We start from the raw sequence: 12,101 nt of genomic DNA, 5'->3' as shown, positions 1-12,101 counted from the left end.
ACGATTGTATCACTGAATTAACAACACAGCAATACCAACAATAAAACTAATCTTACCTGCTAAACCAAATCATCTTTGCAAACTCTATCATGTTTGTTATAGCAAGGTCTACTAAATGCATCCTTATTTAAGCTACAACACCATATCAAAAAAGGAACTGAAAAGTGCAACAGATTGTCTGGAATAAAAATGGCAGCACAAGGTTTTTGGGCAGGTTATCCTTGGTACTCAGTAAGGATAGCAGCTGTGCTTACCTTGCCTGTTTCTGTCTGAACTCATAAGGGCATCTTCTGTGTAGCCAGCCATGTTCAATTTGAGTGGAAAGGAGAAATGTGTATTGACCTTCTCTTTCATCATAGTCACCATGTTAAAGGTGTAGCGCATTGTGTTGAAGGACAGGATTTTGGGTAAAGTCTTGAAGCATGCTCTGTTGACATCACAAAAATATGTGAAAACTAAATATACCATGGCAACTCCACTATATGGGAATGTCAACCACATTTCTGTGCCTGACTCTGACCATGAGCAAAAGGGATATAATTAATAGGTCTAGCATGTAACACAAACACAAGAGTTCTCAATCCTTGAGTTAGAAGCAAATGTTGGACAGTATAAAGTAGCAGACTTGCCAAAACAAGCTCATTTTCTGTCTTCCTACTTTGCGGAGTGTGTTTTCGCAAAACTTCCTGCCACAGCACGAGGTTTGTTGCCTGCCCCTCTAGATGCATCATGCATACTTACCGTGCAGCATAGTGACACTGCTTGCCAGTTTTCCGTTGTCATTACCTAACTAGCATTGTGCATAGTGGTGTAAATTGTGCATTACATTTAATAATTGTTGACTAGATATTTTACAATGACTGAGGTTAACTTTTATCACTTTATGTGGCAATTTGTGGTAGCTTTTGTCCCCATTCAATCAGTACAAAGATATTTGAGAGGCATGTAATCGGAAGCAGAACTTTATTTTGACCTAATCCAGAGCTACTTATGTTCTAACCCATTATATTAGTACTGAAGAATTATGTTCTATATAATGGTTATGCTATGAAAGGATGCTGATGATGTATGGCACCCTAAAATACAAGATACACAAGATACGAATACAACTTAATTCATCCAAAGCCGAGCTTATGAAGTTATAATGAGCAGTAATTACAGATTCTGTACATGTGCTTGGAAGTTTGCAAACTTTGACTGATTGATGAATAAGAGGAAGAATCACTCTGGGTAGTTTGTAAAAGGATTAATAATTAACAACTTCTAAAAGACTAAATTGGCAACCAGTGGCTGATGTTTATCTTTGGTTGAAGTTGCATGAAACTACAAAGGTTACTCAGAAGCAACGCTGGTATCCATACAAACTCTTGGGTGGAGGGATAAGTGGGAGGTGAAGTGGCTTGCCCAAGGACACAACAAATAGCCAGCAATTGGCCTCATCAAGCCCTTAATCTCTATTCATAAGATGTGAACCCTTGCAACAAGGCCACACTCCGTCTACCATCAATATAAACTAGTAAACAAATTTCTTGCTTTGTTAATTAAGCAGTCCCTCATTAATCTTGAAACTGTAATTCATTGATTTCATCTGGACTTTTTGTATTTGTGTATATCTTGTTAATTTTTTCCATGTCAGTGCATGGATTTTATCCTTTGAACATCCATGATCTTGATTTTCAATTATTAGGGCTACTCACATTTAATGCATACAACTCCTAGATTTTTGACACCCTTTCCTTACATGCCATATGCAACCATCTAGATCCCCCTACACATCAACAGTGTATCAAACATACCTTTTTTCAGCTCTGACTTTTTTCCCACATTGTGAGCATGTGTACATATTGTCTCCCTCTAGAGTGTCTTTGACAGTCACTTCATCCAATGATTCCTGGAAGATGAAAAGAAATACGGCAATAGTTATCTGGTAACGTGTATTACCCACATATATCCCTTCCTCACCTCTTCCCTCCACTAAATTATGAAAGGAAACAGTATTTTTGAACACTGAAAGTTATTCTACACTGTGAACTTATCATTATAAGCTCTAAAACACAACTTTGCAACATCTTTACAGAGTTCATTACACCTGATGTGTGTCCCTTGTAGGAATTCTGAAAGAAAATAATCCACACCTGAAATGACAAGAACAAAGCCCAAATCACTGTTTGAGGGGCTTGGGTTTTCACAGAAATACAGAAAATGAGAGTTTAGGGGAGTTTCTGAACTGAACTCTCAAGTCTATGATGGCTATCAAAACCTGCAACTGATTTCACAAAAAAAGTGGTAACCATGCGTAACCCTTGCACCAACAGTTGTTTAATTAATCACCTCCGCCCGCCATTTTGAAAAAAGTCTTCATCTTTTCCTTGTCAGATCCAGAGAGAAAATCACAACCAGTTTTTCATTACCTTCTAAAACAAAGTTGCACGTTTCTCATATAAGCCTTGTTAAGTTCAGCAATGATGAGGTTTAACCGAACACAATAAGCTAGTCAAATCATTCATTTTCACTTCGTTTGCCACAACTTATGCCATCTAAAATGACTGCATAAGTTATGCCATGATTTGTTGCACAAGTCACAAATTCAAAAAGTGCGCAATTTTCGTATGTGGCGTAAGTGGAGTTACACCACTGCGTAAAGTTTCGTGAAATCAGCTACTGAAATATTACAAATGCAATATGTTGACAGTCCCAATATTGGATGGCGTAGCACTGTGATCAGAATAACGACAAGAATATAATATCAAATCACATATTTCAGAGCACTGAGTTGAATATTCTTGTCGTTATCTGAATGATGATGTTGTTCTGCATGAATCTACTCACATAGAGGTTCTTCATATCAGCAACCTGACATCGGACTGTGCAGAATTCCTCTGTTGTGCTACTCACATGTGGGCAATCCTGACACACAAACAATTGCAATAAATATCATCAATACTTGAAAAGCTACATGTATGCCTAAACACAGGTACACTCAAGGAAAGCAACAATACATTTGATGAGGCCTATACAACTAGTGTGACTATTCAACGACCATTTCCAGATAGTCAACTAAATAGTGATGCAGTGACCAGTCAGACTGTGTCGCGACTTGTGTTTGGCACTCATAGCCTGCGCCTATGACTATTCACTCATGCCCATAACTACACAGTTACAGTACATTGAAACTGAAATTTAACCCTGTGAAAATGACTGGGAAAAAATTGTGAAAAGAATTCCCATTCAAATTCACGGCTAATTTGCCACTCATGAAAAACAAATGTGAAAATTTCTCTCACTTGTGAATTTTGTGAAATGAATACTCAGTTTCCCAGATGGGAAAAATGTACAAAGTTTTCCCCCTTTTGAGGGTAACTTTCAATTGCAATGTACTGTCCATGTACATTTTATTCGGACTTGTAGTTTTGGAGATATTGACCTTCAATGAAGTTCAGTGCACATCTTCAGCTCAAACTCTATAATTGGTTTAAGGACTGAAAATTTAAAACTTTCCGCAGGGCCGTCTTAAAAAATTTAAAGTGCACAGTCAATGGGATGGGGGAGTTTTAAAAAAAGGGGAAAAAAAGTAACATGTTTTTAAAGCGTACGCAACCAATTAACCCCTTCCCCCAGCATACGGTTTGTACATGTATGCTCATGAAAATGACAAAAATGGATGACGCCTTAGAGGTAGACATACAGCACAGGTCAGAATTTTAGCCGACACCCTAACATGATCAGTGAACCTGACACACTGTTCAATACACGCTTTGCGGTTTTTACCGTGCATTGCTGGTCCAATGCACGATAACGCTGACCCGGACCTCATTATCTTGGCAGGGCTTGTGACCGCAGACCGCAAAGGTGACCAACAACGTGTAGTAAAGCACTGCACATGCAGAGCCGTTGCTACAGCCTTGTGTAAGTTTTTGGAGCGATTCAGACAAAAACCCAAAGTGTTGCCTCCAAATACTTTATCTTCGAAAATGATTTTGTGATGCCTGCTACATACAGGGTAAACTACTGACCACATTTCGCTGGAATTTTAAGATAACTTGAGCTGCAGTCAAACTGAATACTTTTCATTGTGGGAAGCTAGGAAAATAACTGCTCAGGTCAACAAAGGCCTGGCTGTTCTGGGGTTTGCGTGTAGTGTGTGCATGTTTATACTCAGCAGATCAGATTGCAGTGTCAGCATTCTCTATTATGCAGGGGTCAGCGTGTTTCGTGTTTGCTGGACTCGATAAACGCTGACACGTTGAGTGTGTTTTCGTGTCGGCTAAAATTCTGACATGTAGGGTACTGTTACTTTCGTTATCCTTAATACATTTTTACCAATTTTTCCAACCAAACCAAAACAAAAAGCAAGGAAAGAATCAGCATAACTCACCAGTGACACAACATTGTTTGTGAGCTCTCCCTTGAAAAGGTCACACACCAAGTCATTCTTTCAGACAAACAAACAAACAAAGGTGAGAGAAAATGAGATACGGGATTTAGACTTGGAGAAATGACTTTAAGACTGGAACTGCTCTAAACAATATCTGCAGCTAAAATTCTTACTGGTGTCAACTGTTACATTTCAGCTTCATTTTTGAGACATTCTCCTCTAAATGATTATTCAGATTTAATGAAAAAGTTGACAGCCTGAACAAGAGCATTTGACTATACAGAAAAACCTATCTAATGCTTTTTCTGTGAAGTTAGCAAGATTTCGATACATGTGTAAATGAGGTATAAGAGGCTCACTCAGAATAAGTGAATTGTGCCAGATGTTTATGAAGACAGTTCTCATAGTTCTTGCAAGTCTCAAAGCACACAGATCATTTTAGCATGTTCAGCAAGCTTAGCTGTCTTCATTGAACAGTTTACAGCCTTTACACATTAAATTTCAAAAAATTAAATTTATTGTGTCTTTAGTTTAATCAATGGTGAAAAGCAGTAAACAAACTCAATATAAATTTTGTGGTTCTCTTTCCAATTGTTAGCCCACTTGATGTTGAGACATCATGCTCTGAAAAATTATGAAACAAAGGCAACATGCTGAAAGGCCAGAAGCATGTCCCAGGTTTATGGAATGAGCCAATCTCAAATTGAATTACAGGTAGAAGTATGAATCACTGGCAACGTCAAACTAAATGCACATAAAAAGGCCCACCCCTGTTTGATGGAACAGTATTAAATTCCCAAATATCTATGACGATTTTTTTACTAGCATACCAATTGAGGTGTCATTTCCTCCATCTTGCTGATAAGGTCAGTGAAAAACTCAGTCATGTCTTTCTGCTCGCCAGTATTTAGGGGCTGCTTATCCATTGTGTACACCTTACAGAAACTGCGTGGGTTGTAGGCTTTTCTCTCACTGTCCTGTAGAAAAGCGAACATTCGCTGCAATTCCATCAAGATGCTGGCATGCTGAGTATCTTCTGTAATCTGTCATTTCAAGTCAAGAAAACAGTGTACATTACAGCACATGCAAAACTGCTACAGTGGCTGTGAAGTTTTAGCATTAAGGCAAGTATTCACTGAAAGTTAAATACATTTTAAACTCCTGTCAAATATTATTTACAATATATTTCATGAAGCCCCATTTTGCTTTATATCCACCTTCCTCAGACAAATGAACAAGCCTTAAAAGTCCTGAGATTCTTTAATAATTTACACCTTGGATTTCATTTCAAGCTTCTTATTCTTGCAAGTATCATAAAGAAATACTGTTTAGGAAAACACAACATCCCAGACAATGCCCATCCTGATGTATGTGTAACTTTTGAAACACTATTCAACGTCTGTCCACTACATGTCAATCAGCCAAAAACAGGTGTCTCTTACAAAAAAGACGGGTGGAAGGACTGGCAAGGTTTCCGGTGTGGTCCTCAGTCATAACCTTTCTCCTCTGAACTTCATGAGTATTCCAATAATGTACAAATATCGGCTCTGTGCTATAGATCAAAATTTCATCCCAAAACTTTATATTTTGAAGGTCTGTGCTGGCACAACCGATTGTGGCGACATTTATGATTAAACAGTCACATAGGTTTTTGAAAATGAAACACACACCCTTGCACTGAGAATTGGAGCACGTGCTTCTGGCATCATGAACAGTTGCTGCATACATGAAGCCATGTAACATGTAGCGCCAAGGTTGGTCAATCCCACATAGCCACAGGATGATCTACCGTCATCTTGAGGCCAATATAACCATGGATATGGTCCATGTGTGCCTGGAAAAAGGACACAAACATTGCTATGAATTAAGAACATGGTAAGAGAGTATCACTTACTACAGCACAGCAAATTCATCAGGAAGGTACAATAAAAATGATATTCCAGTGCATATTTAGTAAACATAAAACTAGAGGTTGGTGTGGGAAACAGGACTTTTCCGTGATAGTCTACACAAATTTATAGGATGATGTTATCCTGACATCACTATACGAAACATATGCTTTATGAATCCCTAGGTAATATACAAAGTGTCAAGTGGATTTGACTTAAAATGATGTCTAAATAATGATTAGGAGGTCACTTCATATATGATCAGGAGTTTGGGTTTGACCTACTGAATCAATTTCATGTTGATCGGAACTTGTTTAGTATGTGAAACAAATATTGTACTTTATGATGGTGTCACCATGGTATCACAAATCTTTCCAAACCTGCATAGCTACATGTACAACCTGCAATGCTACATGTCTGGCCAAAAGAACTGAGGAACTAGATGGAATGCTACAAGCTGGCCAAAAGAACTGAGGAACTATGTGGAATGCTACAAGCTGGCCAAAAGAACTGAGGAACTAAATGGGATGCTACACGTCTGGCCAAAAGAACTGAGGAACTAAATGGGATGCTACAAGCTGGCCAAAAGAACTGAGGAATTAAATGGAATGCTACACGTCTGGCCAAACGAACTGAGGAACTAGATGGAATGCTACACGTCTGGCCGAAAGAACTGATGGAATGCTTTATTCCATCAGTTCCTCCTCATCAGGAGACTGACTCAAATCGGATATAAGCATGGGTGGGTCAGGACCAGTAGGGGGTTCAAATGAAGCTAAGGAGACAGAGCAAAATCCCGCTGCCCGGTATGAGACACGGAAGGCACCGGGGTTGGGGAGTAAGGATCCCGATCAGGACGGGTAGCAGCCGCAGGATGAGAATAACGTTGAATAAGTGCTGATATAGATTCTGTAAGAGCACGCAAGGTACCCTTGGTAGAAGGACAGCCCGACGATTTTTTGGCTTTCTTCTATAAGAGCGGTCGGAAGAAGTAGAGTGACGAGACGACTTGCTAAAGCTCAAGGGAAGTATCTTGGCCGGGAGAAGGAGCTTCAAGATTATCTTGCTGAACCCAAACGGGGGAAGGACAAGCTGATAAGGCATCCCCCTGAAGGGGATCAGCAACAGAGGAAGCCCGTTAACCACAACCCCAAAGCAGGCCTGAAGGATTGGCGCTTCTGGGCGAAAAGCGGACCGGTGAGACCGCATGGGCCCGACCCAGCCACTGAAGTGTGGGTAGAATCCCGACTGGGACTGGAACGGGCAGGAATCGAGCCGCTTTCTTCTTAGTCATGACGGTCAGGCGAGAAGCCATCGCAAAAAAACAACCAAACATGAAGGGTAAGAAAAGCACCTGGTGATATTCGTCCCATGAAGTCAAGCAAGTCATGCTCGGTCAAACCAGGGCATGGGGTGCTCGGAAGTTACAATCACTGTTAGTGGTGGAGCTCTGGCAGCAACCCCGAGCTACGTGTTGCGATGCATCAAAAGAGCAAAGCAGTTCCGGCTACGGGCACTGAACCGCAGCAGGTTGCTAGCTGAGCAATGGCACTGTCAGGCAAACTGTGCAGGGAACGCTCTCTCAATAACGGCGGGTTGCTGTATATCAACAGTAACACCAGTCCAACCTGGACAGTAACCGTGAGTTGCGAATGGCTTGGAACCGGACCGAGCATCCACATGAAGAGTGCCAAGTCAAGCACTAAACTGCCCCGCGAAAAAGGGTGAACCCGCACACACTCTAACTGAAGCGGTGCGGAGACAGGCCGAGGGGATGCTCCAAGCTCGAAGAAGGCCCATAGGGAGAGACTTGCTCTCCCTGAAATAACCCTGCATAAAGCGGCGTTACCAGAGCGGACAGTAAGCAGAGCAGTGAGAGGCAATGGTAAGGCGTAAACTGCTTCTAGTTGCCCCAGCGCTCTCTCAAATGGTAGACTCGGCTACACTCCAGAAGGCAGTAGAGGAGCTTAGGAGGGTCGGTGGTGCCCACAGCTCAAAGATGGCCCGCAGGGAGAGCTATTGCTCTAAGGTTACCCTTGTTCAGAAGCGTTACCAGAATGGACGTTAAGCCGAGCAGTAAGGAGCAAAGGTGAGGCGTATAGTGCTGTGAGTCGCCTGAGGGCGCTCTCAAGTGGCAGACTCTGCTATGCTCCAGAAGACAGTACGGAAGTGTAGATGGGCCAGTGACATTCAAAGCTCGAAGAAGGCCCGTAGGCCAAGAGTTCGCACGTAGCCCTAGTTGTGGGCGTGGTGAATGCGAATTGCAAGCAAAACTTGATGCTGGAAGAGCGAACTCGAGTGCTCGACAGTACAATACTGGAGCAAATAAGGGTATCGCATGGTCGCACCCCAAACAAGCGATAGGGAATAGTAACCAAACACACTGTTCTATTCCCTCAGCCTGAAAGGACCGAAACTACTGAACCACTGTCCTACTGAGCTGAACGATCCCTGGCTTGCAACACCAGCAAAATTGAAGTGGGGTGGTAGCAAAACTCTCCTCAAATTGGAATCTGATGCAAAAAATAAGGGGACACAGAAAAGCAACATGCCCACCAACCAAGTTATATAGAAGGTAGGCAAAGAGACCAAACCAATTAAGCTTCAACAACTATGTACAAAATAGAAGAAACAGACTGGCAACAACCACCTAGAAATGAGGCCCAACAGGAAAAACTTGGCGTGTCCCAAGAAGCAAACAGTCTAACAATTGCAACACAAGCTGAACAAATGGCCTGAAAAATGACCCGAAAATCAGCAATAAAGGAACAGTCTTACCATTAAGAACAAATAGGAGTAGAATATGAGGAATAACTGATAATAACTGGTACTGTTTGGTATCGGAAAGAGGACGTACAAAGTTTGACCTGGCCGTCACATTGTGTGTTTGTAGAAGAAAAAAAAAAAATAAACCAGAAAAATCGGCACTTGCAAAAAGAAAAATACGAGGAAAATCTGGCCCATCGATAGCAATAAGCAATTCTGAGAACATCCACTGGTCACATAGGACTTCGGCATGTTCACTATTTCGAACAATCCACCAAAACACAAAGTCATGTCGGAAAAAAGCAATGTATATTCCTTAGTAACACAACTCCACACACACACACGTGTGTACACAACACGACTTGGCCGTTACTGAGTAACACCATGATGTTTAGGAGTCAGAGGAATATCATTGCATACATTAAATACGAACGTAAGTTTTGCAAAAGATACAGCTGAATCGTGAATCATCGAATTCAACTTTGATTTTATTACACAAAAAGAAACCTCATGCCATAAAACAGTGTTCTGACGTTAAGGTTAAGGTCATAAAATGAACCAAACACAAAAACTTCAACTTTGTTAGAGGTGCTTTTTAAGCTATAACCTAACCCATACATACCTGGAGAATGTTGTTCCAGCATCAGTCTGTGCAAGCAGTTGTAATTATCCTGGCAACCTTTGGTCAGTTCAATCAGAAGATCAAACCCTGCAAGCCTACTGCCCTTGGATTTACATTTGGGCAAACTGCGCTCTTCCATGTTAGGCACGGCAAAAAGACACTCAAATACACCAGTCAGAAAAACCTATGAGCGAACAGAAGGATTTTATAAGAGAATTGAGACTTTATGGTACAGTAGGGGCAAGAAAGTTGGGAACATGTTCAAACTTGATTGAAGCTGCCAGAATTATTTCAGTATAGGGCAATCTGATTCAAATCGTCATTTATTTGACACACCCATTGATGACAAGTCAAGACAGTACATGATGGACATCATTCTATTTAAGTTCAAAACAAAGTGAAATCACTTGAACATGTATTTATTTTGAAAATTTTCCACGATGAAAACGTTTCTGCGGAATGCTGCTGGGCATCAGAATTACACCAACAGCACATTGATATGCATGTACGTATACACGTGCAGATGAGAATCTTTAGCTTGTCTAAAGGTAATTGTGCTTCAGATGTTATGCACACAGAGCTTTTCAAAATTAGGTTACCATGCTATTGTCCTTTAAGTTTTGAGGCAGATAGTAAATTAGTATAAAAAGCTTGTTACACAGTGGATTTCATTTGTTTTTAGTGAGATACACACATGTATATGACTATTGCATTCAAATTCAGTCAGTTTGCTGCAATTTTGTCTCGTGCAACTGGTCATGGTGGAAATAAAAAAGCAATTCATGTGTGTCATCCATTTTAAAGGTTTGGATATTTGTTAGGGTGAAAATATGTTTATTTTCTCTATATACTTTATATGTTTCTATTTATTTAAGCAAAAAAAGTCAGTCTAGAATATTTCTATGCTGTGCTCTTTTAACGCTTTTATTTTCTAGTTAAGAGTACGGCATTGTTCTTTGTTCCACTTTATTACTCGACAAATGATGACCAGTCACAATATGGACTATTTAGAGGTATCTTCATCCTATCTCTCCCTAGGCCATACCTCTGGGTACATGTACATGTAGGTAACATATCCTCCTCCAACTCATGAATATAAATAACAAGTGCATTAAAATGTATGACAAAACTCACATTTGGTTTCTCAATAACACCTTGACCAGCAACACACAACAAAATAACTGCAGAAATTAATGATCTACGGTAGAGTGCTATAATCATGAACTTCACAGTAAACAAAATGAAATCCTGTAGTGAACATTCAAAAATCAAGTTCAATATTTAAGCCAAATGAAGTTTTGGTTGATATTGAGGTATCTTTCCATCTAATATGCATGACGTGCAACGATTATTAATTTAACCATAAAAATCTACCAGTACATGAATATAATTAAATGTTATCAGTCTTAAGAGGACACTGATCATTGCTAGATACAAACTGCATCACTATGATCATAAAATGGACCCACTGTTTCATCGATATATATAGCATCATTATCAACACAACTATTCATTCTCTAGAGCAAAACATGTTCTGTTCCTACCTGTCCGTCTTTGCTGAATTTAAATGGTGGGTTGTGCTTCATGACAGCAGAGCATAGCTTTAGTAGACCAGTAAGAGCAACATCCTCTGTTGTGTTGTGCCTTTCTTCAGAAACAGGCCGACTACAAAAGGAAAAGAACCATACTCATAGTATCGCATAGTCCATTTAAGGAGATTCTTAGGACAACTTGTATGAGGATATACCACAAAATGGATGGGCCTGTTCAGGAAAATGAAAGTCAAATTCTAGAACAAAATCGTTGGAAATCCATCATATATTGACTTCTTTAGACTCTTTGAATAAAAAGCTATTTATGAATGGGAATAAACATGTGCCGGTATTAAACGTTAGTTAGCAAAGCACACATTTATTCCCTTATTACAGCAGAAAAGCCTTGCTTTCTGAGCAGATGTGAAGTCTAGTTTCCTTTAGTTTGCATAAGAAAAGCACACAGGGCTTGTTGCTTTGATATACATGTATCACTCGTTTGTTGGCATCCAAATGAAAATGAACATGGACAAAAAATGCCCAGCATTCCTATCGATTTACACTGTGCATGATTATTTTAGTGGCCTTTAATGCCAAAGAGCTCTGATGAGTTACGATTCATTTTGTTAGGTTGGGTCACAGTTATAATTGGTCCAACTTTCAATCAGTAAATAGATAAATGGAAAACTGCAATGATGCACACCTATGAATCCCTTCAGCAAGATGCCTAGCAATGGTGTTGATATTGATGACCTTCTTTTCCTGATCTAGGGCTGGAGTTTTCTCGCTGTCAGTTCCTGAGGACCAATCATGTTGTCTGTCAATGTTATCCATGATAGAACACAACAGCCAGAAGTAGTTCCGACAGCCAGGACCATAGTCATCCATGGTCTTCTTGTAATCCTGAAGGAGCTGGA

The 12,101-nt window shown here is 40.2% G+C and overlaps 1 protein-coding gene across 2 annotated transcripts in view; it reads right to left on the bottom strand.

Moving 5' to 3' along the window:
• The window catches only part of usp34 (ubiquitin specific peptidase 34), a 118,027-nt gene that overhangs the window by 53,061 nt on the left and 52,865 nt on the right, over window positions 1-12,101 (bottom strand). For both annotated transcript variants that reach the window (XM_087134124.1, XM_087134185.1), the window contains exons 36-44: window positions 11,888-12,096; window positions 11,197-11,317; window positions 9,653-9,836; window positions 6,046-6,209; window positions 5,206-5,418; window positions 4,376-4,432; window positions 2,830-2,907; window positions 1,797-1,891; window positions 255-427 (exon numbers count right to left, since the gene is read on the bottom strand). In XM_087134124.1, the coding sequence (XP_086990250.1) occupies window positions 255-427; window positions 1,797-1,891; window positions 2,830-2,907; window positions 4,376-4,432; window positions 5,206-5,418; window positions 6,046-6,209; window positions 9,653-9,836; window positions 11,197-11,317; window positions 11,888-12,096 (1,294 nt within the window). The remainder of the gene's footprint in view (window positions 1-254; window positions 428-1,796; window positions 1,892-2,829; window positions 2,908-4,375; window positions 4,433-5,205; window positions 5,419-6,045; window positions 6,210-9,652; window positions 9,837-11,196; window positions 11,318-11,887; window positions 12,097-12,101) is intronic.

The sequence above is a fragment of the Acanthaster planci genome, linkage group LG01, assembly GCF_054643075.1.
Source record: "Acanthaster planci isolate LZ-2023a linkage group LG01, COTS_SCS, whole genome shotgun sequence".
Classification (NCBI taxonomy): Eukaryota; Metazoa; Echinodermata; class Asteroidea; order Valvatida; family Acanthasteridae; genus Acanthaster; species Acanthaster planci.
The sequence above is the reverse complement of the archived record's forward strand: the minus strand, read 5'-3'. Positions and strand labels throughout refer to the sequence as shown.